The sequence below is a fragment of the Mesoplodon densirostris genome, chromosome 1, assembly GCF_025265405.1.
Source record: "Mesoplodon densirostris isolate mMesDen1 chromosome 1, mMesDen1 primary haplotype, whole genome shotgun sequence".
Lineage (NCBI taxonomy): Eukaryota > Metazoa > Chordata > Mammalia > Artiodactyla > Ziphiidae > Mesoplodon > Mesoplodon densirostris.
This window is the reverse complement of record NC_082661.1, coordinates 224188262-224215746: the sequence shown is the minus strand read 5'-3', so window position 1 is coordinate 224215746 and position 27485 is coordinate 224188262. Positions and strand designations below refer to the sequence as shown.

The window sequence follows — 27485 nt, the reverse complement described above, 5'->3', positions numbered from 1 at the left end:
ACTGAATACTTTGGAAGGAAAATTACCAAGTGATTATCATTTTTTGATAAAGATTACCAATGCTTTTGCTTTCTTGTTTTATATTTTTCTGGGTTGTCCAATTTTTCTATGGTGGATAAATTTATAATCAAAAAGAAAAACAATTTTAAGGGAATGAATGTTACATTAACATAAGACCATGTTTACATTTCTAAATTTAAAAAAAACACCCAAAATACATCAACCTAACACGACATATTTATATTTTTCACATTATACACTTGTTTAAGTTTTAACACAGTAGCAGTCATTGGGCATATGCTATTTTATAGTCCGCTTTTCAACTAACGTTATAGTTGAACATATTATACATAGTCTATACATCCATATTTATAACTGTGTAACAGTATCAAATATTACTGTACAATCACACAGGAGGTATATTAAGTTTGCCTTGGGTGACGAGGATTTTCAGTCCCACCTCCTGCCCGCACCCCAGTCCAAGGACAGAATTATTCATTCCCTCATCTGTGTTTTGCTCGTTACATAATTCTTTGTTTCCATATTGATCTCCCGTCTGATGTAGGAGTTACTTGGGGGTGGGCCAGTGCCTGTGTGTCTCTGTAGCCACAGTGCCTAGCACTGGGTCTGGTACATGTATCACACCTGCTCACTAAAGCTGGACACGTGAAACGAAGGAGAGATGGACGATGGACAGACAGAAGTGAACAGGGCTAGGATTTGATGGTTTAGTATCTGTCCGGATTGAGGAGCCATGCAAACATACTGATTCTGACCTCAGCCTCAGGGAAGTGTGTAGGTCAGTAGCATAAAAGGCCTGCAGTTGCCCCAATACAGATTTTTCCCCTTTAGTCATTTTGTAAAATCGACATTTATTTTCACAGTAAGTTTTAGACCCTGGGTTATAAAGGCCTGTTTATAACAGTTCTCTTACCAGCTTCTAAAACTCATCTTTAACTTTTTGATCAGGACTTTTCCCATTTTGCCTTTGTCACATTCCTTTCCAAATTTCTATCAATACCCATAATAGCAGTGAAAATGATCGTAGCAAAAATAAACAAAGAAGAACAAAGAAAAGAAGGCTGTTTAATGGGTACACAGATTCTCCTTGGGATGATGAAAAACTTCTGGAAATAGTGTGATGGTTACAAGTGTTGTGACTGTACTTAAAGCCACTGCATTGTACATTTCTATTTTTATTTTTTTTGCGGTACGCGGGCCTCTCACTGTTGTGGCCTCTCCCGTTGTGGAGCACAGGCTCCGGATGCGCAGGCTCAGCAGCCATGGCTCACGGGCCCAGCCGCTCCGCGGCATGTGGGATCCTCCCGGACCGGGGCACGAACCCGTGTCCCCTGCATCGGCAGGCGGACTCTCAACCACTGCGCCACCAGGGAAGCCCTGCATTGTACATTTTTAAATGATGGAAATGATAAATGAAGGAGTATTACCACAATTAACAAATGAAGGGAGGAGGAAACGAGGGAAGGAAGGAAGGAAAATAGACATTGAGTCGTGTGGCACCCAGTCCTTCTATAAATCTGTTTTTTACTAGTTGAGCCCTTTCCTGAATAAGATGCAAGACTGCAGTAAGTCTTTTTGAAGACAGGAAGAATAAATTCCTCAGGTTTGTCTTGTATCCTATTATCTTGACCTAGCAGATAGGTCCAAAAAAAAAAAAAAAAAAATCACTCCAGCCTGCAAAAACTTTGCTGTTCCATTTTCTTTCTTCCTTTTAGCTCATCCCGCTGTCACCACAAGGAAGCCACTGATGACCATAAGCGTTAGCAGGATGAAGAACTGTGGTTATAAATGTAGGGGCTCATTTTTTTCCTTTAAAATTATTACCTTCCCCTAGCGTTTTTCTTCTAGAATCGAACTAAAATGATTTCGGTGCTAGCCCTGGGTTTATTTGACTGGCCATGCTACTTCTTGTCTATACACATGCTCTCTTGGAAGAAATATGTGCAATGCATTGTGGTAAAGATTTTTTTTTTTAACTATCATTTAGAAAAATACAGAAGGTGTTTGTTCCAAGTCTTGCTCTGAATGAAGCCGTGAGAGGGAAACACTGGCCGCCGAAGCTCCGGTGACCCACGGCCACTTTCCCCTTTCGTTCCCACAGAACAGGGTGGGGGTGGGTGTCGTCATTCACCCTTTTTCAGAGATGGGGCCGTGAGCACAGAGAGAGCATGGCTAAGTCCAGGGTGGACGCCACTTGTGGGTGGAGGAGTGACCACTGCTCTGGTTCTACTGGTTGTACAGGAGCCTCGGCCCAAGTCTGGGCCCACGTAACCAATGGGCCTAAATACCATCTCCCCTTGAGCCTGAGATACACAGTTTTACATCTCTGAAATCAGGATGCACCTTACACTTGGTGACCTGCCATAGTTTCATACGTACCTTTTTTTCTTTCTTTCTAGCAGTACATAACGTGTACCTTAAAGTTTATGAGTCTTAGAGTTGATGAAATACGACGTATTAGGGAGAACCTAAAGATAGCCATTTTGTAGAAATCGCTGCAATCCCTACCTGCAAGGAAAGTTAGAATTTGAATCTCTGAGTCATGCGCAAGGGAGAAGACAAGTCTGTGTTTTAGAGTCAGGCTAATTATTGTGAGCCTCAGATTTCTACTGCTGGACCCAGAGCACAGTAGTAATAAATGCAGTACAGGCCTCCTTTCTCCTGCGGGCTCCATGGAAGTCTCTGCTTGAATGTGTACCTTTCTTTAACAAAGGGGCTATAACCTTGCATGTAGACACTACAAAAAGTAAGAATGGATCCTTTGTGGATTAGAGGTCACAGATGTCATTGTAACTCTGTGACTTGCTGTGGGCAAAACGGCTAACTGGGCTGGGTTTATTTCAGTGTCCTTTCCTTCCCTCCTGCCAGGCACAAGGTCCTGTCCCCTGGCTCCCCGGGGTTCATTGAACCTACCAGTCCTGTGTGTCACTCCTTAGAACCTAACTCTCTAGGGTTAGGGGCTGTGTGAGTTATATATATATCACTCTCAGTAATATGTTAAGTATCATAGCAATCTTCTAGAAAACCTAAACACATAGGTGAAAATGTTACACTGAGATTGAGACCTGGAAGAGAGATTTTTAAGAGGCATTTTGTTATCTGGCCAATCATACCTACAGGTAACTACCCACCCTACCTCCACTTAGGACTCGTCCTTTGCCTACACTGCATGCCAGATCCAGACTTAGAGCCTGAAACTTGGGCTGATTTTCAGGTCTGAAAGTCTTTAACATGGCAAAAGGAATGACGGGATCACAGGAGACAGCTCGCTAGCTGTCCCAACCAGGAGGCAACACTTCTGCTCCTACTGCCCACAGAAGGATAATCATTTTCAACTAAGGCTGAAATCAGAAATGTGAGAGCAAAACAAAAACCCTTCTCCCCAACCTCCTCTCACCTCCATTGGAAAAAAAAAAAAAAGATAGAGGGTAGTGGTGGTAGTGATGAGATTGGCTGATGGGAAATGCTAGGGTGAAAATGTATCACTTTTGAAATTCAAACTACAGCAGGGCTTCCCTGGTGGCACAGTGGTTAAGAATCCACCTGCCAATGCAAGGGACATGGGTTCAAGCCCTGGTCCGGGAAGATTCCCACATGCCACGGAGCAGCTAAGCCCGTGCGCCACAACTACTGAGCCTGTGCTCTAGAGCCCATGAGCCACAACTACTGAGCCCGCGCGCCTAGAGCCCGTGCTCCGCAACAAGAGAAGCCACCGCGATGAGAAGCCTGTGCACCGCAACCAAGAGTAGCTCCGCTAGCCGCAACTAGAGAAAGCCCGCGTGCAGCAACGAAGACCCAACGCAACCAAAAATAAATAAATAAAATAAATAAACTTTTTAAAAAAGTTTATTCATTCAGTGCACTGTTAAAAAACAAACAAACGAACTACAGTAGTCTTAGAGCATTTTTAGGTGAAAAAGAAAAAGAAGCGAATTGAGCCTAAAGAGAGCCTAACTGCCTCCTTAAATGTCTGTTTTTCTCAGCTGCACCAGTGTAGGCTCAGCACTGAGGTCAGACAGAGTGAACAATGGAGGAGGGGGAAGCCAGTGTGTCAGATTTCACCAGTGACGCAACACGGTTTAGACACAGCCCCATCAGTAACTCAGAGTCAGAGAGAATAGAGGGCTTAATATCTCCGAGGAACAAAGGGGAAGAAAGCCCCAAACTGCACCAAAGACCACTTCTACAGGCAGCCTGGTTTGCATTTAGTGCAGAGGCAGCAAATGCTGGATGGTCTGCAGAAGGAGCACTAGTGACCCTCCAGCAGGACGGCCTCTCCTTCCCTCCGAATCCATTGATTTTATTGGAGGTGGAGAGTAAACCACAGGAGAGGGCCTGCCTGGGGTTAAGTTTCTCAAGCTTCTAATGCCACCTAGGAAGGGGCTGGGGAATTGTTACCTCCCCTTCTCTTTCTCGTATTGGGGGGGGGGCAGGGGGTGCACCCAGGGAAGCTTAACCCTCCCTTCCTTCCCACTTAGCACTGAAATATCATGTGGGCCAGGAGCTACCTTATCTTGGAGGACTGGAATTCTCGCAGATGAATTCCAAAGCATGCTACCATCCAGAGTTTCTTGTGTTTTTTTTTCACGGCTGTGTTTGGCATCCTATTGGCACTTCAGGGTAAAATCAGATTCACTGTCACTCTAGTGACATGAATAATCCATCCATATTAATGAAATGATAGCTGTTCCGTGCCATGTCTTTTCCTATTCTTAAGCTGATTTCAAATAACATGAGTCTCACTTTTTTGGGGGGAGGGGGGTGGATTCTCTTATTCAACTCCACTCTGGTGGGGGGAATGGGACAAAGAGGTAATGGAATGCTGGTGATGCAAAATAACTGTAAAATAATTACCGAGTTGCTCAAAACTCTGTATTATTCATCCGTGTAGTGAGAGCCCCTGTTCAGTACCACACTTGAGTGGCAACCTCACCAATTAGCCCTGCCGCTGCGGGTCTGTGAATTGCATGTGAAAACAGAATTTGTCCAGAAGTGTTCATGCAAATTGTGCAACACGAACGTGGCTTCCGTGTCAAGTGCTTTCACGTGTTCTGACAGACTCGTGTCTTTCCAGATTTCTCTGATCGGTGACCCCCACCCTTGACAGTTACCAGAGCTCAGAAGCCAAAAGAAACAGCTCCTGTTGCCCCAAGTACTATGTCTGTGGTGAGGTTTACGAGCTGCTCCTGCGGCTGGGCTTTTGCCTTAAAAAAAAAAATCAGATTTTCACTGTGAGAAAACAGATTAGGAAGGGAATACATGCAAATATCTATGTTAAAGCCACCAAAGCTATACCCTGGCCCCATGGTGCTTGAGTAGCCATTTGTCTTAGTGGAAACCTTTTTTAGTATTCTAGCATGAATATATGTTCCATATTTTAAAAATTGGTATTAAGGCAAAGATACCCAAAAAGAAGTGTCAGGTCAAATATGAACTTTGCTTTCACTTAATAATAATCAGGGTGTATCATATCATTGTAAATATAGTACGTGTACATTTATAAACCATTCTTTGTTTTTCCCCAATATGAAGAAATTCCTAATCTTTCCTGAAGAAGAAATTATTTGTTCCATTTGAGCTCTGTTTAGAACTGTTGGGGTTTTTTGATGACAGTTTGGAGGGCCCAGATGGGAAGGAGGAGGTACCCTCTGGGGCTTCAAGGGCTTAAGCAGACACAAATCATGCCCATACTCTGCTGGCCAGTGACACACGATCTTCTGAATGGCGCTCACACAAAGGGAGGCCCCCAAGACAAGCTGTCTTCTGAGGCCAGCAACACAAAGCTGGGGTGAGCTTGCAGGCCTTGAAAACGGCTGTCGACAAAATATCTGGTCCGGCTAAGACCTTCCTGATTTTTCCCCTGCCCTTCCACTGTCTAAGACCTCAGAAGCATTCACTCGAAATTGCTTGGCTCTCCAAAGCTGCTTGCATTGGGAGTAAAAGAAAAATAAGAAATGTCACCCCAATAGTGCTTTCAGGCTTTAACCTGCAAAGATATAGGCACCAGAAAGCACAGCTTTGGATAAGAATTTCTCCAAACCAAATCTCGTCCTGATTTTGGGGATGGGGATGGAGTTGTCTGCCAGCCAGGGTCTGTTCTTGGACTTTTCTCAGCCTGATTTCTTCTCCGATTGCATCTTGCTCCCTCAATTGCAATCATTTGCATTGATGCATTTTGTCTGTTTTTGCAGTTCAGTCCCAGATATCCTTTTCTCCGGTGGTTTTTGACCTGACTTCCATTCCTCTCGGCTTCTAGCCCCTCCTCCTGGTATTGAAGGCTTTAGTGGCTCTGATTTGAGGGGTGGTCCTGTTTCTCCGGAGCCCCTAAAAGGAAAGTGATCAAGTAATCGACAGAGAGACTCGTGGTGACCAGCACCAGAAACCCCAACCTAGGAAGTGGCCCAAGTGATCTGAGTCTCGATTCTCAAGGACTCCCTTCTCAGTGAGCCCCCCTGACAATTTAAAGGGCTGGAGGCACTCTTACAGAGAGCCCATGAGTGGAGGGAAGCTGAGGCACCACAGGCCGGTGTTACTGTGAGTCGTCGTCAGAGGCCCTCCAAGCCCTACACGTGCATTCATGATGCCCCTAACAGGTATCATGGTAGAATCATGTCTGCAGGGAATAACTAGCCTACCAGAATTTTTAAAGTTCTTCCCCTACAAATTCATTCTCTAACTCTGAAGGGATAAAGACACTTGAAGGAAAAATCCCTTTCTAAAAGGAGAGAAAATTTCCCTAAGCTCTCTACCCTTCTCCTCAACACACAAATTCCCAAGTTATATTTCCTTTCTCAGCAGTGTAGATACTATGGATTTGGTAGTAAGTGTTAAGGGTTTCAATGGATTTTTTTTTCCCCCACCTACTAACTCCCTTCAAAAGCAACCCATCCTACAGAAATGATATTTAAGTACTGATTTCCCTGCACATCTGGAGGGCAGGGCCTCCCTCTATTTTCACCCCTTTTGCTTCTCCCCGGTGCACAAGCCAAAAGGGCTGCAGGCTGCACAGACTCAGCTGTTCAGGATGCAGACACCGTGAGAGCCTGCTGCAGCTGGCCTTTGGCCACTGAGTAAAATTGGGAACGGGTGGCCCAGAATTCCTTCAGATGAACCCCCGACAAGAGCTGGCCTAGCCCAGGACCGCAGACCGCAGCAAGCCCCTCCCACCTCTGCTTTCCCTGGGCCTTTTATTACCTTTACTTGGTCAAAGGAAGGAAAGCAATCTGTCTCTCTTCTAGTTGTTTAATGAAAGAAAACATAATCATAGTTTGACACATTACTTTTGGTGGATGCACAGAAAGAATCTGCTATAATAGAAAGGGAGAGGGCAGCGGGAGGGGCAGGCGAAAGAAAAACAAATTGGCTGCTCGCAGAGGTCCAGTGTCAGGCGTCAGAGGAATCTTGTTCCTTCAGACACTGTGGGAAAGACCATGGCAACGAGGGGCCCAGCGAGAGCGAGCAAGAGAGGCAGATGGAGAGATTTGCGGCCCCTCCCTCAGATTAGAAGACAGAACAAATAGGTAGAAGCAGTCCGTTTTCCAGAGCCCCGTGGAGATTTCAGAGCGCTGTAGACCAGAGCACCTGCTTCTCAACGTTCTCTCAATACCGGGTAGGAAGACTTTCAAGGAGATTTTTCATTTGTTCAGAGGAGACACCTAGTCTCCAAGTTGCTGATAATAAAGCATGTTTTTACCTGGAGCCACCAACGTATTCTTCAATCATAAATTTGCAATGGCCTGACTGGTTTCTTAGAGATTAACTATTTTATTAGAAATTATTTTTACTCCCATCTCCAGTTGAGATTTAAAAGATCAGTGGAATAAATGCAACATTAACTATCTTATGAAAATATATCACACCCCTTCTGTTGCAAACAAGGGTTAGCATGAAGGCTCAGAGTGATTTGCTGACTTTTAAAAAAATCCGTTAGAGGGACTTCTCTGGCGGTCCAGTGGTTAGGAGTCAGCGCTTTCACTGCCGGGGCCTGGGTTCGATCCCTGACTGGGGAACTAATATCCCTCAAGCTGTGTGGCACAGCCAAAAAAATAAAAAATAAATAAAAATAAAAAATCCATTAAAGAGCATAAACCCACTAACGGCCTTGGTGGAAATACTTAGTTATCATATTTGTTACAAATTCTGCTTGTCCTTAAAACCCTTTAATTGGGTTAATAAAATCGGGTTTCATTATTATTATTTCATTATTATTCTAACTTTCATTATTCTTCATCAGGCCTTCTTTAAAAAGTTAAGTGAAACACTTAGCAGGAAATAGAAAGTTGGGGGAACCAGGTAAGGAAGCACAAAAATGAAAAGGTTTCTTCTTCTCCAAGTAGTTTTGGGCATATTTCCTGTTATTGTTTGGCATTTTCATCCCCAGGATATATTGTCAGGGCTTTGAAAATATTCAAGGTATACACCTACCATCCTACTCCCGGTTAAAAGCCAGGTGCTATGTTTAAAATACCCTGTACTGAATTCAGATGTAAATAAAGTCAGTTTTTAAAAAGTCGGGAGAACAAGGAAATGAATGTTCCTTGTGGAATGATTTACATTCAGTTTTTTTTAATAGATTATTATTTTTTTATACAGCAGGGTTCTTATTAGTCATCCATTTTATACACATCAGTATATACATGTCAATCCCAATCTCCCAATTCATCCCACCACCACTTTCCCCCCTTGGTGTCCATACGTTTATTCTCTACATCTGTGTTTCAATTTCTGCCCTGCAAACCGGTTCATCTGTACCATTTTTCTAGGTTCCACGTATATGCGTTAATATATGATATTTGTTTTTCTCTTTCTGACTTACTTCACTCTGTATGACAATCTCGAGATACATCCACGTCTCTACAAATGACCCAATTTCGTTCCTTTTTATGGCTGAGTAATATTCCATTGTATATATGTACCACATCTTCTTTATCCATTCGTCTGTCAGTGGGCGTTTAGGTTGCCTCCATGACCTGGCTATTGTAAATAGTGTTGCAATGAACATTGGGGTGCATATGTCTTTTTGAATTATGGTTTTCTCTGAGTATATGCCCAGTAGTGGGATTGCTGGGTCATATGGTAATTCTATTTTTAGTTTCTTAAGGAACCTCCATACTGTTCTCCATAGTGGCTGTGTCAATTTACATTCCCACCAACAGTGCAAGAGGGTTCCCTTTTCTCCACACCCTCTCCAGCATTTGTTGTTTGTAGATTTTCTGATGACGCCCATTCTAACTGGTGTGAGGTGATACCTCATTGTAGTTTTGATTTGCATTTCTCTAATAGTTAGTGATGTTGAGCATCTTTTCATGTGCCTCTTGGCCATCTGTATGTCTTCTTTGGAGAAATGTCTATTTAGGTCTTCTGCCCATTTTTGGATTGGCTTGTTTGTTTCTTTACTATTAAGCTGCATCGGTTTTGTTTGTTTGTTTGTTTTTGCATATAACCTACACACATCCTCCTGTATACTTTTTAAAAATTTTTATTGGAGTGTAGTTGCTTTACAATGTTGTGTTAGTGTATACTGTACAGCAAAGTGAATCAGCTATAGGTATACATATATCCCCTCTTTTTTGGATTTCCTTCCCATTTAGGTCACCACGGAGCACTGACTAGAGTTCCCTGTGCTATACAGTAGGCTCTCATTAGTTATCTATTTTATACATAGTATCAATAGTGTATATATGTCAATCCCAATCTCCCAATTCATCCCACCTCCCACTTTCCCCCTTGGTATCCATATGTTTGTTCTCTTATGTCTGTTTCTCTATTTCTGCTTTGTAAATAAGATCGTCCATACCAACTTTTTCAGATTCCACATATAGGTGTTAATATATGATATTTGTTTTTCTCTTTCTGACTTCACTCGGTATGACAGTCTCTAGGTCCATCCATGTCTCTACAAATGACCCAATTTTGTTCCTTTTTAGGGCTATGTAATATTCCATTGTATATATGTACCACATCTTCTTTATCCATTCGTCTGTCGATGGGCATTTAGGTTGCTTCCATGTCCTGGCTATCGTAAATAGTGCTGCAGTGAACATCAGGGTGCATGTGTCTTTTTGAATTATGGTTTCTCTGGGTATATGCCCAGTAGTGGGATTGCTGGGTTGTATGGTCATTCTATTTTTAGTTTTTTAAGGAACCTCCATACTGTTCTCCATAGTGGCTGTTATCAATTTCCCTCACACCGGTCAGAATGGCCATCATCAAAAAATCTACAAACAGTAAATGCTGGAGAGGGTGTGGAGAAAAGGGAATCCTCATGCATTGTTGGTGGGAATGTAAATTGATATAGCCGCTCAAATTTTAAGCAGGGATCTCTATCTCTGCCAGATTTCCAGTAGCCACATGAGGGCCAAGTGAGAGAAAGGTCTGGGAGTGAACGGGAGGAGGTGGGAGCCAGTGGACCAGGGAGTGACCCCAGACATCTGCATTCAGCAAAGAGCGTGTGAATTCTTATTCTTGTCGAAATAGACCTTGCAGTTAAATTTGACTCTTTACTCTTCAGTTCCCACTGTCAGTAACAAAGTCTCTCTCGGCCACCTCCCCTTCAGGTCCTGGATGGATTTCTCCCAACCCTCCCTCCCCACTTTCTTCCTTCTGATCCAGCCCCATTCTCATCTCTGCCTTACCTGCTTTTATCGTTTTAGTTCCTCTAAGAGCCTACTGTGGCACCTGGCTGTTGGTTGGGGCACACGTCTGTGCCGCACTCAGACCTGTCCATGGTCAGACCCACCCTGCCCCTCGAGGCTCTTCTCCCTCACGCCCCAGCACACACCTCGGCTGGGGCTTGAGTACGGCCACCTCCCTCCTTGCCCGTGGCTACTCCTCCCTCCTTCTCTGCTCCCTCAAATCCAAATCTACACTAACATCGAGGCTCCCAGTCAAGTCCCCCCCTTATCCATAAAGCTCTTCCCAGAGAATTTTAGGGCAGATAGACCCTGAGAGCTCACCTGAGCAGGTGTCCTCATTTTATAAAGGAGATTATGAAGCTCAGAGCCATTCAGTGACGTGCGCTGGGTCAAACAATCCCTAGAACCCCTGTGTCCCGTGTCCCCTTCCACCCCCTTTCCACTGTGTAATTGACCACCCCAGGACTGACCAGGAGGGCTTTGTGGGAATCCTGTGGAACCAGGGCACATGCCACAGTCTAACCCTTGACAGGCTGGGGTCGTCCTTGAGCTTTTCAATGAAGGGGAACTTTGTCTCTCCTCTGGGACTTCAGTGTCCCTCCAGAACCGAGGCCACGGTTGCCCTTCTCTTAGATTCCACCCACAACACCTGCCATTGTGCTAGGGTGCTGGAGGGCCCTGTGGACTCCTGGAGCAATCAAAACTTTTTTTTTTTTTTTTTTTTTCTGTATGCAGGCCTCTCACTGTTGTGGCCTCTCCCGTTGCAGAGCACAGGCTCCAGATGCACAGGCTCAGCGGCCATGGCTCACGGGCCCAGCTGCTCCGTTGCATGTGGGATCTTCCCGGACCGGGGCACGAACCCGTGTCCCCTGCATTGGCAGGCAGACTCTCAACCACTGCACCACCAGGGAAGCCCCTCAAAACTTTTTAAAAAGTGGGATCTTATATCTGAATTGAAAGAAAACTTTAATGGCAAATTATACATTCCACGCATGATGTTCTAGAGCTCCAACTACGGGTGAAGGGTTTGTGGTGTATGCTTGTTTTCTCGGTGGGTTTCCATTTTGGGCATGGAACTGTAGTATTCTACTGCACATAAAATCAAAGTGAAGTTGTAAACACAACCCATGCCCATGGGTTTTTGGTATTTGATTAAACAGGTCAGTTGTTTGCTTTTTTGTTTTGTTGGTTGGTTTGTTGGTTTTACCTGTGGCCAAGGATTCTCTAGGACTAATCAATTCTGAGACCTGGAAATTGAACTGAAAATGGCACTCCGGCTTGTGCCATGATGTCCAGTGACGGGCATGAGGCTCCACGTTCTTGAACCAGATCCCTGAACTTCCGTTAGTTTAGCAGCCTTGGCAATATATCTTACTAACCTCATCACCCTTCCGTATCTGAGTCCCTTAGCAGAAAGTGAATCAGAGTATTCCAGACCTCTCTAGCTTCCTACCCAGGGTGTCTGTGCATCTGACTACGGGATATATTGGGGCTCTGTCCCCAGTGAGCCTCTGGGACATGCTGAGAGCGAGGGGGACCCGGCAACAGCCCCAGGTATTTCCGTGGTGACGTGGCTGGGCCCTGTGGCAGGGGATGGCCTCTCCATGTTGTGAGATATCTTTCAGCATTCTGTATAGTCAGCCCTCCAAATCCACGGATTCTGAATCTGCAGATTCAACCAAACACAGATAAGAAATATTCAGAAAAAAAATTCCAGAAAGTTCCAAAAAGCAAAACCTGAATTTGCTGCGCCTGACAACTATTGACATAGTACTTACATTGTATTTACAACTATTTTCATAGCATTTACATTGTATTAGGTATTATAAGTCATCTAGAGATGATTTAAAGTATACGGGAGGGTGTGCATAGGTTATATGCAAATACGCCATTTTATATAAGGGACTTGAGCATCCGTGGATTTGGGTATCCACAGGGGGGTCCTGGTACCCCCTGAAGATACACAGGGAAGACTGTACATGGACATCCACTCCTGAGGAGCTTATGTTTACTGGCTAATGGGGACTCAGTGGCTTCCTTCTTTGCTGGGAAATTCTCTACGACTATATCCAAAAAGGAATGAAAGATTGGCCTTGTCAGCCTGTTTTACATGCTTCTAAATATGAATTAAGAGGTAGTGTTCACTGGGCCTTACATAAAAAGTAAACTTCAGTAAAAATTAAGCCCTGAGAACCTAAGGTAAATAAAGAAGGAAATCTTACTCTCGCTGGCTTTTCCTGTGTGTCACATGATGGGGACGTGAGACAGACTTAAAGTTGAATTCAGAGGTTCGTCATCCCCACCCCTGTGTATAAAGGCTTCCAGCCATTTATACTCCATCTCAGCTTCCAGAAATGGTTTGGTTGACTTGGAAGGATTTCATCATTTCTGATTGAGAAATTCTCTATGAAGATAGGGGGAGGATAAAGAAGAGAAAGTAAAGAAAATTAGTTGGACCAACGTAAAAGAAACTAAGCGTGTATTAGAGAAATGGTCAAAAGGTAAAGTGCAGAAATAGGCTCCTCAAGGCTGGGGTAGCTTTCCCAGGTTGATAAATACCCTGAGCAGCAAGTTAGATCTGCTAGTCCTACTCCAGCATCAATCAGCCTGACCTTCCTAGGAGCAGTCAACTTGGAGAGAAGATGCAGTTGTGGAAGCTCTTAAAGGAGCTGTGCAGGTTTGGGTGAATCCTGTGTACGTTGTAAAGGTGACCGGATCTGGGAAGCAGAGGGGCTAAGCTAGAGGAAGAATCAACACAAGCAACTTCGGGGAAAAGTGGGGAGGGCTGGGCATTTGTGATGACATTATGGTAAGGGGGTCAGACCAGGCTTTAGCTTCTGGTAGAAAGGAATAGGAAACTGGTGATACCTTCCAGATGTTTAAGCAAAAAATACTTAGGCTTTTAGAGGGGATGTGTGGGGCAAAAGATTGGTGGCCCATAACCCCCATCTTAGAAGGCCTCTATTGCTGTTGCCAACACGAATGGATTTATTCCTCACGAAAATGAAAGTTTCACATAAACTTCACCCTCATTCCAGGGTCTAGTTCCATATTTAGTTACCAACTTAATTTTTATCCTAAGCGAAAGGTGGTCATTTGTGAACAGGGATTTTTTTTCTACAGAAGGATGAGGAACTGATCTGACCATTAAGAAAGTATGAGCTGAACTTATAGGCACTGCCTAAAGTTTCTAATACCTCATGATTATTAATATTGATGATAATGATTGCAAACATTTATGAGCACTTGCTATATGCCAAGCACTGTTGAATCACGCTACCTGAGAGAAGTTTTGGTAAAATGAGTGAAAAGTTTAAGATCTGTGGAAAGGATGGTTTCTGATTGCTTCCAGGTTCCTTTATCTAGGTTACTGTGTGTGTGTGTGTGTGTAGCTCTGTTCACTGTGATGGAGGAAAGTCCCTTGGAGGCCCATACTCCTTCTAAGGCTATTTTTATCCCAGTTTGTGCCCAACTCTTCTCAAAGTTAACAAAAGGCCTGGACCACGTTTGTTTTTTGGAGTCACCAGGTGTATTTACAAACGGAAGAAATACCAATAAGGTTTTTTTATTTTTTTTAAAGCAGCAGAGGCATCTCATATGTTTTCTTTTTTTTTTTTGAATTTTGAATTTTATGTATTTTTTTATACAGCAGGTTCTTATTAGTCATCCATTTTATACACATCAGTGTATACATGTCAATCCCAATCTCCCAATTCATCCCACCACCACTTTCCCCCCTTGGTGTCCATACGTTTGTTCTCTACATCTGTGTTTCAATTTCTGCCCTGCAAACTGGTCCATCTGTACCATTTTTCTAGGTTCCACGTTTATGCGTTAATATACGGTATTTGTTGTTCTCTTTCTGACTTACTTCACTCTGTATGACAGTCTCTAGATCCATCCACGTCTCTACAAATGACCGAATTTTGTTCCTTTTTATGGCTGAGTAATATTCCATTGTATATATGTACCACATCTTCTTTATCCATTCGTCTGTCAATGGGCATTAAGGTTGCTTCCATGACCTGGCTATTGTAAATAGTACTGCAATGAACATTGGGGTGCATGTGTCCTTTTGAATTATGGTTTTCTCTGAGTATATGCCCAGTAGTGGGATTGCTGGGTCATATGGTAATTCTATTTTTAGTTTTTTAAGGAACCTCCATACTGTTCTCCATAGTGGCTGTATCAATTTACATTCCCACCAACAGTGCAAGAGGGTTCCCTTTTCTCCACACCCTCTCCAGCATTTGTTGTTTGTAGATTTTCTGATGATGCCCATTCTAACTGGTGTGAGGTGATACCTCATTGTAGTTTTGATTTGCATTTCTCTAATAGTTAGTGATGTTGAGCATCTTTTCATGTGCCTCTTGGCCATCTGTATGTCTTCTTTGGAAATGTCTATTTAGGTCTTCTGCCCATTTTTGGAATGAGTTGTTTGTTTTTTTAGTATTGAGCTGCATGAGCTGTTTATATATTTTGGAGATTAATCCTTTGTCCGTTGATTCATTTGCAAATATTTTATCCCATTCTGAGGGTTGTCTTTTCATCTTGTTTGTAGTTTTCTTTGCTTTGCAAAAGCTTTTAAGTTTCATTAGGTCCCATTTGTTTATTTTTGTTTTTATTTCCATTACTCTAGGAGGTGGATCAAAAAAGATCTTACTGTGATTTATGTCAAAGAGTGTTCTTCCTATGTTTTCCTCTAAGAGTCTTATAGTGTCCGGACTTACATTTAGGTCTCGAATCCATTTTGAGTTTATTGTTGTGTATGGTGTTATGGAGTGTTCTAATTTCATTCTTTTACATGTAGCTGTCCAGTCTTCCCAGCACCACTTATTGAAGAGACTGTCTTTTCTCCATTGTATATCCTTGCCTCCTTTGTCATAGATTAGTTGACCATAGGTGGGTGGGTTTACCTCTGGGCTTTCTATCCTGTTCCATTGATCTATATTTCTGTTTTTGTGCCAGTACCATGTTGTCTTGATTACCGTAGCTTTATAATATAATCTGAAGTCAGGGAGTCTGATTCCTCCAGCTCCGTTTTTCTCCCTCAAGATGCTTTGGCTATTTGGGGTCTTTTGTATCTTTTTTTTTTTTTTAAGATTTTTTTTTTAAAAAAAGAAAGCAAAGTTTATTTAAGAAAAAACACAGTCTGGTGTAATTATATCATTCACAAGATAAACACAGGACTTAATGAAGAATATTAATTCATAATGGACTTAGAGCAGTGTGATCTAGTTACAGGACACAACTTAAGCCATAAAATAGGAGGTACCTTTCAATCATATCAGGGTTTCTCAGTGACCCCCTGTAAAACCTTGTGTGAAGAATATATCTAAGGATCTTGGGCACTTCCCTGGTGGTCCAGTGGTTAAGACTCCATGCTTCCACTGCAGGGGGCACAGGTTGGATCCCTGATCTGGGAAGTAAGATCTCACATGCTGCATGCAGCAGCCGAAAGAAAAAAAAAAAAGAAAGAATATATCTGATGATCTGAACTGGAAGACCATTGTGGACGTAAGGCCTAGGGGTCAGCGGCCCCCCATCGCTACCTGCCCATTGGCCCTCCCTGACCCAGTGTGAGCCCCTGTCCTAGACTTGCTTACTCTAAGAACCTGGTTCTCAGCCCAAATCTCTAAGTGTGTAAAGCACCAACCCCAGATTTCTAAATGTTCCTCCTCTTTTTTCTCCTTTCTCGTGGCCTCCTGTAACCCCACCACGACGGCTGGCTTAGCTCTGCTCTCAGGGCTGTGGTGAGGGCTGTCCTCCTCCAGAGCCTCGCTGTGATCACACCTGGTTTGCCCACAGACAGGTTCAACCGTGAGAAAACCAGCAGAGCAGGCTGACACGGACCCTCCCTCTGGCAGCGTCTCCTGGGGGCCAGGGGGAATAGGGGGACCACTTTGTGGAAGTGGCTCTTCCCAGGCATTCAGATGGAGCATCCCTGAGCCACCCTCCCAAGGCTGATGGAGAGCATGGAGGATGTGCCCAAACCTTCTCTGCACAGCAAGCCCTCCAGCTCCAAGCCTTCCTTCCCTTCTTCCTGTCTTGTAGTGGCTGCAGCAGAGAGCGCCATTTGGCAGCATGGTGGTGCTCTTGGCTGTAAACGGAAACATTGGCCTGACTCCCAGTATAACACAAGATAGGTCTCTGCAGCAGTTATGCAGTCTTGGCTGTGATGACTTCATCAGAAAGGGGAGGGGGGAAGGGGCAATGAAAGAGAAAGGTACAGCATGGGGGAACAGTAGCTCGGGAGGAAAGATTTCCCAGCAGCTCGGCTGAAGACAGTTGAGACTCCTTCCCCTTCTCGATGTTTAAATCAAGGGGGAAACAAAGGCAGCAGGCGTATGGGTAAAAAGCCTAGTTCCTGGAGCCACTGACAAACCACTTGCAGTCGTGTCGGGACAGTGGTCACTTGGATGCGGGCAGATGCGGTATCCACCTCTGTGGGGCAGGTCTCAAGCCCCTGGGCTGGGTTTTCTTAAGCCCTGTAGAGGAGACTGCCTATACAGGTCAACAGCGGTTTTCACTCACCTCACAAGTTCTTAAACTCTAAAGGTTGGGCTGGTTCTGACCCTGCTCTGTGGTTTCGAGCCTAGAATGGAGAAAAAAACCCAGAGAGCAGGGTGAGGCCCAAAGGGACGCTTGGCCAGGTGCATCAGAGGATTCTTGGAAGATGTCAGTCCCCTCGGAGCCTACTCTGGCACTTGGGGGCTCTTTGTTGAAGCAACGGAAAGCTAGCCTAGTTACTGAATCTGTAGCCAAACCCAGTTTGTTCACATTCATGCCATGTCCAGGTCTTGACAGGAGAACTACCCCGTTAAGGATGTCTGTGGCACACCCCACAGTGTGAGTGGTGGAAATAGTCCAGATCCCGGATACAGCCTGAGCCCCTCTCAAACTCGCTACGTTCCATTCCTGGTCTGTTGAACCTAAATAATCTTAATGAGGTTTTGGGTTTTTTTCAGGGAGGCAGGGAGGTTGTATTATAGTTTAATGAATCCTCTAAATGTTGGCCGTTTAGGTGGTTTCTTTTTTTGCTACTCAAAACCATTCACGCTATTCAAGATAAATCTTTGCACAAAGCTATGAATAGTTCCAGGAGACGAGTCCTTAGAGATGGAATTTCAGGGTATGCTGTACTCGAGTCTTTGATCATTCTGTTCCTCCACCCTGGAGCCCCTTCCCCTCTTGGTCACCTGAGCCGTTCCAAGACATCGCTTCCTCTGGGAAGCCTTCAGTCCTCTCCCCAGGCACAGTCAGGTGCTTCCTGGAGGAAGGCCCAGGGATGTGGCTGGTGCCACGTCCCCTTCAAAGATGCCACGAGCTGCTCAGGAACTAAGGGATCCTCACTCCACATCAGAACTGTGGCCTCCTGGAAGCCAAGCAAATAGGCCCTTTTTCTTTTCTTTCTTTTTTTGTCAACTTAAAGACTTTAGTTTTTTAGAGCATGAGACTTAATATTTATTTGAAGTAATACGTTCATAATAGAAAAGTTGAAAGAGTATGAAAATAAAAATCACTTAAAACCCTCCCCTAACATGATTGTTCTGTGGCTACTGTTCTAATAACTGCTTTTTCTTCCTCTCTTCACTGTATATATTGTAAGCTTTTTTTTTATTTGATTAGATAATCTGAAAAGGCATGATTTTTATTGGCTGCCTAGTATTCATGGTATGGATGTACCATAATTTATTTAATCAAGCTCCTGTTGTTGCACACTAATGAACTTCTAACCAATTTAGAGTTGCTTTGGTGTTGGAATTAATCACAACAAAGGGACCAGAAGGACTCTATAATTTACATCAAAGGCAGAGGAAAAGCATAACCCTCAAAGTTGTTTTTCCACTGGAGGAACCTATGGTAACTATGTTCAAAGCACTGATAAGGACAAATGGTATTTTTGTTGTTTTTACCTCCAAGTAAGTCCTTGAAAAACTGACCTTCCTGTCGCTGATGGCACTCTCCCATCCTACTCTGGACCAGCAACTTTAACCCTTTCTTTCATCTTCAGCAGAAGCTCCGGTAGCCTGGAGAAGCAGTCCATTATGAGGGTTATCTTTTTTCCTCCTCTCTGGTCATACCTGATCTTGGTCTAAGCTACAATTCATCATAGACAATTAGTTCAGTTCAGCAAATATTTATTCTGTTTTGCAACCGTGGACCTAGCTCTGTGCTGATGCTGGGAGCCTCATAACGAAAGCTAAAGACCTTGCAGGAATGTTGTCATAAGGTAATATCCTACCAGAAAATGACTGCTTATAAGCATTTGGAAAGCTGGAACTTTCTACCTCTCCTATGTTACTTAGTTAGAAATACTGGTACAATCATGTATATACCATGATCATGGGCATGGAAAATATATTAGTGCACTGGGTGGGGAGCTGAGAAGAAACACAGAGACACATCAGAATATTAACATGGTTGCCTGTGAGTGTTAAAAATGAATGTTGCCTTTTAAAAATACTTTTAGAGAATATTTTTAAATTTTCCCCGTGACTGGGGGCAAAGTCAGCAAAACATGCATTTGTTAAAGAATCAAAAGTCCGGGTAGGAATGCCACCCTGCTCACTGAGAATCTAGAAAGAAAACCAAGTTTAAAGTCTTAGACTTCATTATCTTAGGAATTAAGCTAGAAGCAGAGCCATAGCACTTCCTTCACCCTGACTTTCTAAAGCTGCAGAATCAAGAGGTCATAGCAATAATAGTGATAACAAGCTATGTGTTACGTGCCAGTCACTGGACCCTCGATGGAGCTGAGTTTCTACCCAAGCCTGTTGGGTTCCCCCAATGTAAACTGCTCCTTCTTAGAAGCCGAACAAAGAACTTTCCTGAACCCATTTAGCAGGCTTAGCACTGGGCCCCAAGTTACTGCCCTGTCTGTGATAAGCTTCCTAAATAGGTAAACTGCCTCAAACCTCAACTGTCTTGGCAACACAGCCACTACACATCATAAAACACTTCTTTTAATCCAAATTTCTTCAATAATCTGCTGAAGAAGCAGATTATTTTGGGGTGGGCCTATTGGGGCTCTGCTATGAATTTATTACAAGCAACTCTCCAAACCCACATTGAAAAATTATCCTGGACAAGCACAAAGAAAGTCTGTAAAAGGAGCCACCATCCTGAAACCAAGTTTCTGCCCTGACACTTGATCAACTTCAAAGAGAATTCTAAGGTTTTATTTTATTTTGTTTCTTCCTTCCATTTCTGGTTGAATGGTCTAATCTTACGCCCTTTCTTTAAATGTCAAAGTTGATACCACAGAGGCATCCTAATTTGGGGTATCAGGCAACATATAAAAAATGATGTATATTTTTGTGCTCTTTCAGCTTCATCCTTTGATCCCAATCGAGTGTCTACCTTTTTATTCTATGCCCATTCCTCTCCCCCCCCCACCCCTTCCCATTTCTCATTACTCCAGAGTCCTCTTGGGTGGTCTGCTCAATTTAGACCAGATGCATGTTCTGGTCAGTGGAAAAGTCAGAATCCCAAAGACCACCATCAGCTGTGGGACATCAGGCAAAGTTATTTAACCTCTCAGAGACTCGGATTCTTTTTAATCAGCAAAATGAGTTTTAAGTACACCGAAGAAAACACTGAGCTGAGTGTTTTGCATACAGTAGGTGCCCCATAAGTGTTAGTTGTCTTCTTCCACTGTTGCTTCTGGTCTTCTTCTTGTTTGAAGAGGGGACTTTCCTCAAATCATAGCTTTCCTACCTTATAGCAGACCAGGGGATGGGAAGTCTAGTGATGTTTGATGCTTCCTCCCTGAGTAAGGGAGGGAGTTTAACTGGCTTCACCCCTTGCTTGCTCTTGGCTGCGCCTCCAGAGCAGAGCTACAGGAGCACCGACCTTTCTGGAAGAATCATGGCATAGGCTCCTTTCGGAATTCTTGAGTTTACACTGCCTGCACAGCCCTCTGAAAATTAGAGAGTTCTGTTCCAAATGCAGAAGAATTGGCAATAGAAACTTAAGTAACTCAGCACTCTGACTTGCTTTTGAAAGTGCAGGGTTTGCAATCAAATCACGGAGAGTGCTGATACCCCAGGTTGCAGTCAGTGCCCATAAACCAGGATTATTTGCCCAGTGGGTCTCAAAACGTGGGGCATGGTAATTATCGCAGGGCGTGTTAAATTGCTCCTAAAGACTCTGGTTCAGGAGGCTTGGAGCGGAGCCTGAGAATCTGCATTTCTAACAAGCCCCCAGGTGATGCTAATGGTACTGGTCCTGGAACCACGCTTTGAGAACCCCTGATGTAGCCCTCATGGTTCCCCAACAGCCCACACTTAAACTGGAAGACGTTTTAGCACCTTCTTAGCCATTTTCCCTCTATAGCTCATTCATCTCCAAAGTTTCTGTTGTCGAGGGAGGAGTCCTATGGATAGGATTTCCGTTTGAAGAGGTGGGGACTGAGACCCAGAGGTCAGATGGCCCCTTGAGCCTCAGGAAGCCAGTTCACCACCTGAGCCCCAGGGAGTCACAGCCGGATGCCTCCAGCCAGCTCTGCAGTGGGTGTCGGATTCTCTGACATGAATGTACTGAACTAACCAACAAGTGTGAGGTTCTGCGTGAAACGTCAGCTTCCACCTTTGAAAAGACTTCCTCCTTCTGAAACTTAAAACTTGAACAGTACCTTTGCAGGAGAAGACCCCTGACAGTGGTGAGAGGTTGGACAGAGAAGTGGCTTGTTGTATAGAATCTAGGCAAAATTCCATTGGGGCTGGATTTTTTTTTTTTTTAATTGATCCACTTCAGTGTGTGTGAAAAGCGCAGGTCTGTCTTCTGGGACATGCTTTTTGTTTATGTATTAATTTTACTTCTTCCTACCGTGAACTACCCTCCTGTCTCCCCCAGTGCCCTCCGGCTCCCACTTCCTTGCCGGCGACCGGCCCACACGACGTGGTGCGGAGGGGGAGGTGAAATGCGCCCCGGGGAGCGCGCAGCGGCCTCCCAGGTTGCGGAGCAGCGCGCAGGCCGAGGATCCCGGGGCCCCTGGGCGGCTCGCCCGCCGCACGCCCTCCCTCCGCTCCCCTGCCCGCGCCCAGACCGCCTAGTCGGTTTCTTTGTTAAGGACGCCTGCGCGGAGACGCATCTTCGGCCCCGGTAGGGGCGCACGGGCCTCACTCCTGACTTCTTAGAGTCCCCTAAGGACTTGTAAGCATATAGGCTCGAGTCGAGAGGCTAAACTACGCCCCAGGGGACTTTTTAAGTAAAATCCTAAATTTCATTTAGGCTGTTCGTAAGCCATGCGATGGCAAAGACACTAAGCCCAGGCTCGCCCCCGGCGCGGCCCTCACCGCGCCGGCTTCGTGCAGCCCGGGTTACGGGGAACGCTGACCCTCTCGGACACTCCGCCCCTGGGTCTGGGGTACGCCACTGTCCCTCCCCTCTCGGGTCGGCAACGCCCCCATCACCTCCTCCATCTCCGGGCCCTTCCGTTTCCTTCCACGGCCTCCCCCCCACCCACACGAGAAATCTCCCTCCCCTCGGGCTGGCAGCAAGGTCAGTAATAAGAAACCAGTTCAGTGTCAGTCGGAGAGAGGAGGGAGATAACCCCAGAGATACACGGCAGTGGAGAGAGAACTCATTTTGTGTAAAGAGGGCCTCGAGTCACCAGGGAATTCCTGGATTGTCTCAGGCTGTCGTGTGTGATGTCCATCACGCCGTGCGCACACCATCTGCTCGGTATTATGCTCTCAGTTGCCAGGCTACCTGCTATACGCAGTAACACTTGACTGCCTGGCTCCACGCTCGTAGCGTTAGCCCAGACGCGCGGGCCCGGGGGGACCGGGTTGTGGGGAGGAAGGCGAGTCCTGATTAAGCCATCTGCAGGCTGGGAGGGGGGCGGGGGGGACACGCCGCGCGGGCGGAGCGGGCGGGCTGGCGGCGAGGACTGGGCTGACACCACCATCTGCTGGGGCCGAGGAGGAACAGCAGCTGTTCCTTGTTTCCCCCGACGAGAGCACCTGAAAAAAGGCCGAAGCCCTGAGCGTCCTCCAGCCAGTTCTCCACCAAGCCCCGGCAGTCCAGTCCCCATCACCGCCGGAAGCCTCTTGCAATCCCCCCTCCAAGGAGCCAGCGGTCTTTGGTCCACCGCCAGCAACCCCGTCCCCTCCCACCCAAACACAAGGCATGTTCTTGAAAACACGTAAGAGAAAATAAAGCTTCCGTACGCACAGATTTATAAATAAACAGCTGGCTACTCTTGAGAGATTTTTACCACAGCTGCTTTTTGAAGTAAAAACTGCCTCTGGGGCGGGGGGAATTCGGGTGTTTTTTACACCTCTTACCTATCTCCAGCCCTTAGAAAATTGCTAAGATCTCTTCCCTGGAAGAGAAGGTATGTAAAATAGTTTCACTGGTTTTGATTTTTTCCCCCCTCCCTTTATTTTACTGAAGAGTGAGAGCTTTGGGGAGTAATGAAGATCTATGTAGTCAATTGGATTTCTGAGAGGAAGAGGCTGAATTAAGATTCTGGGTAGAAGGCAAGGGAGGTCGTTGGGCAGGGGGTGGAGTGGAGAACAAGCTAGTAATTAAAACTAAAAATACTGCATCATTTGGCTTCAAGGCATTACATTTCTGGTGTCGAAAGCCCGGCCTGGTTTTCTCTGATTGCACGCACAGTGTGTGTCCTCCTTAGAAACAAAAGCGGGGGCTTGAAATTCTGAAATTCGACAGACTGATGCCCATTAAGCCCTCTTAGACTGGGGGTTAAAAGCCACCATGTCATATGCATCCGCTAATGGCCTCAGCCAGCTCAATTTGTAAGGTGTCACTCGGCACGTCTTCACACTTGGCATACACACTTGAGGCTGGGGCTCTGGGTGTCACTCACCCGCTGTTGAATGCAGCAGAGCTGGTTGGGAAAGGTGTATCAACCTAGGCTCACAAATGTTTCATAGGGAGGGCAGTCCTTGAAAAGTGCACATAACCCTCCTGCCTCTCGGTCTTCAGGTCTTCGGTGAGAAACCTGAAAGCAAAATCTTTGAGAGAGAACCATTGGGGGAAATAGATAATCCTGGGGGGTAATAACCAGACTATCCCTTTGGGAAGGGTTTTACCCACTGTGCTTTTGAAGTTCAGCAACACCCCGCCCCATCTGAAAGTAGAGCTTTCGTAGGAAACCTTTCCTAAGCCGAAATGGCTTACAGTGAAGAAGCAAGCACCTTAGGACACATCTTGCTAAGAATGTGCGAAATAAATAGAGATAGAGCACAGATGCTCACACAGTTCAAAGCTATGGCAGCTTGACGCTGAGTGTAGTTCCTGGGGAAGGCGCTTGGTGGCGCCCCTCTTGTTGCTGGAGGCGCCTGCTGTCTACAGTCACTCTGCAAAACAAACACTGAATGCTATCTTAGATTTTCACCTTCTTTTGTAAAAGCGAAAATCCTCTTCAGATTTCTTCCAGTTAGCAAAAACAGATACCAGTGTAGGTGTTTCTTAAAAGGGAAGTGGCGTAAATTGAACTCTTGAAAAGTGGCGGACTTGTATTTCTTTTTGGTCTAGGAAGACAGGGACTAGATAGGCTTAGATGAATCTACATCCTCAGCTCATTTGCCTCTCTCTTTCTTTCTGGGTGGAGAGAAGGCTGGGAGAGCAACACATCACTACTTATGGCTCCTGGGCAAGCTCACTGGGTACTTGAGGGCTAGTCTCACAGGACAAGAATATCTCAAAGTGTACGAAGATAAACAGGGCCAGCCCAGCCCAGTCCTCTCATAAAACCAAGCCAAAGAGAACTTGATCTTCGCTTGGGTCTCATTTTCTTTCCAACTCCCTTCACATTATCAAAATTGGAAAATATCAAATATTCTGAAATACACAGAAAAAAAACTGTATATCTGTATTTTCGCTGATTGGTCAACTATCTGCACGTCCGTGTGAATTCGTTTGTTAAAGTATTAAGTCAGTCAACCACTTGTCTCCAAAGGTGGCAAGAAACAGCTTCATCCCATTGGAAGGAAGGGTTTGGAAAACAGGTAGCAAGTTTGGGGGGGAAATGAAAGAGTGAAATACCGTGACCTCTGCAGGGGTCAGCCCTAAAGTAAACTTTTTGGTGGCATAAAGTTCCAGGCATTGCTGAGTATAAGGTCTTTTTATTAACATTAACATCTCATAGCTCTCTACCTAATAATTGTCTATGTACAGAGAAAATACACAAAGACACAAAGTTTTAATTTCAGTCACACCACACTTAACATTTGAAAAATAGAACACAGTGTATTTATGGGAGACACACTATATATTTAGTCTACAGGCAATTCTTAGGCACACACTTGGCACCATGGACCCATCGTCTGGGAAAGGCCTATGCTTGTGGAAGGAATCCTGAATTTAGACTCAAAATCAGTGTTCCAGTTCTGCAAGTTCTGGCTCTTCCATTTACTAACTGTGTGACCTGGGCCACCGCACTGACTAACCAAAACTTCTTGAGCTGTTGTTTCCCAGATGAGAGGAGTAATGGGGTTTGGTTTGGTTGTTTGTTTGTTTTGCTTGTTTTGTTTTGTGTGGGTGCTGATGGGAGGGACGAAGAGTCCCTGAAGATGCGGTTTCGGTGTACCTGGAAGGAAGACCGTGAATGGCTGAGCTCCACACAGTAGCGGGAAGGGGGTCCAACAAGCCCAGGCTACGGGGACTCCAGTGCAGGGCTGCGTCTCTAGGAGCTGTGTCAAACACAACTCTCTGCTTTGAGAGGAAACTGCCCACATGATTGACTGTACCAACACAAAGAGGACAAATATTAAAATCCAGTTTGACTGCACCCTGTTTTTCATATAGGATGGCTCAGAAGAGGCAGATAAAATACATGTTGTTCACAAAGCAGGCTAGTTGCATGCATTAATGAAGGAATGCATTAATAACGATGGAAATACCATTGCAAATAAAATTTGATAACTCCACATCCATTTAAGGTAGTCACTTGCCTGTATATATCGGTGTAGTCTTAATTTCCTTCACCCCATATAACTGGAAATAATAACCAGTGTGGAAAAAAAGAATATCTAGATTTTACAATGAGGAAATTTTTTTAATCCAGTTTAACTGGATACAAAAATTTAAATACTGTAGAGTTATTCACATTCACTTCTCATGATCTAAGTTTCATAATCGTGCCTCATGATATGACTGTGTATGTCCTTACACGTATACCCATTTAACTTGTGTACCTCTCAGACAGCAGCTTCTCTTTGTTCAGATTAATTACTTGAAACTTCAGTGAATTAAAAGAAACCTTTCTGTGAAATGTTCAGACAATACTTTTCCATTACCAGCTATGCTTGATAGAATGAACAGGAAAAGAAGCATCGAGAAACTACATCTTAAGGTCACACACCTGCTTTTCCCATCAGCTGTTTTTCCCCAGTGGTCTACACCGTCGGGCTGTTATTTCCCCTCTGAGTACAGTCTCCGAGTAGTGGCTTGGGCTGTGTGTGAGGAGTTCTCTAACACTTTACCTCCTGTTCCTTAAGAACCAGTCCTTAAAAGTTGCCATCATGTGATTTGATTTGACTGACACATAATTATAGAATCAAGAGACCCAATTCAACCCCCCACGTTTAAGTTATCCCAGACACCTGAGACCCAATTCTGTCTTTAAAGGTGTTGGGAGATTTCGTATCTTTGGTCAGGGTAACACACTCCTAATTCTCACCAATTCTCACTAGCAGGCTTTTTTTTTTTTTTTTTTTACACATGTCAAAGCTTTCAAATGTCACAATTAATTAGAATTTCATCAAATAGCAATCTGCTGATGAATCAACTCCAGCAGTCTTCTGTAAATGTCTCTCCTACTAGCTAAAAAGCCCATTTTAGCCAGGCAGGCAGTAAGAATGAAGAGGTAAGGTGAGGATGTCTCCTTCCAGACTTAAAATGAGCCCCACCTGAGGGCTTATTCCCTTTCCTTTGGAGGAGCACAGATTGTTAGCTGAAAACGCGGTTCTTGTTCCTTAGCCAGTCCCGTCAGAAACCGACTGGACCTGGTCTCAGATTTTCCCAGAGCCGTGCTCTATGACTGTCGCCCTGTAGCCTCTCCAGTCCTACCTGTGGTAAGGCCAGGTTTGAGGACCACTGGGTTCTTTTTATGGAAATGGAATGTGTGCCACTTGGGCTCCCGTAGGTCCGTAAGCCGGGACCTACCCCCTCCCCCTAACCCCTGTGCTTTCCTTCAAATGTGGAGTGGCTGCATTCTCTTCTCTTCCTGTCCTTCCAGGAGCAGCATCCGGTCGGGCTTCCCCGGACCACGGGCCCCATGCAGTCCTCCGTGCCCCCGGGCTCAGGCGGCATGGTCTCCGGAGCCGGTCCCGCGGGGCCCAGCTTCCTGGGCAGCCAGCCCCAGGCAGCCCTCATGAAGCAGATGCTCATTGATCAGCGGGCTCAGCTGATGGAGCAGCAGAAGCAACAGTTCCTGCGGGAGCACAGGCAGCAGCAGCAGCAGATTCTGGCAGAGCAGGTCAGTCACGCCCGTGGTGGGATTCATTCGTCCGGCAAACGCTGATTCAGTGCCTGGTGTCTGTGAGGGGGTCTCAGTTCATGTCCTTCATCAAGAAATTCACGAGCCAGGGGCTTCCCTGGTGGTGCAGTGATTGAGAGTCCGCCTGCCGATGCAGGGGACGCGGGTTCGTGCCCCGGTCCGGGAGGATCCCACATGCCGCGGAGCGGCTGGGCCCGTGAGCTACGGCCGCTGAGCCTGCGTGTCCGGAGCCTGTGCTCCGCAACGGGAGAGGCCACAACAGTGAGAGGCCCGCGTACCGCAAAAAAAAAAAAAAAAAAAAAAAAGAAATTCACAAGCCAGCATTTCCTGAGATCACAGAAGAACCTGCAGAATGT

General features: G+C 45.2%; 1 protein-coding gene across 1 annotated transcript in view; it reads left to right on the top strand.

Moving 5' to 3' along the window:
• Positions 1–27485, top strand: part of MAML3 (mastermind like transcriptional coactivator 3) — a 447074-nt gene that overhangs the window by 407890 nt on the left and 11699 nt on the right. The window contains exon 3 of the mRNA XM_060115625.1: positions 26869–27108. Coding sequence (XP_059971608.1) covers positions 26869–27108 — 240 coding nt within the window. The remainder of the gene's footprint in view (positions 1–26868; positions 27109–27485) is intronic.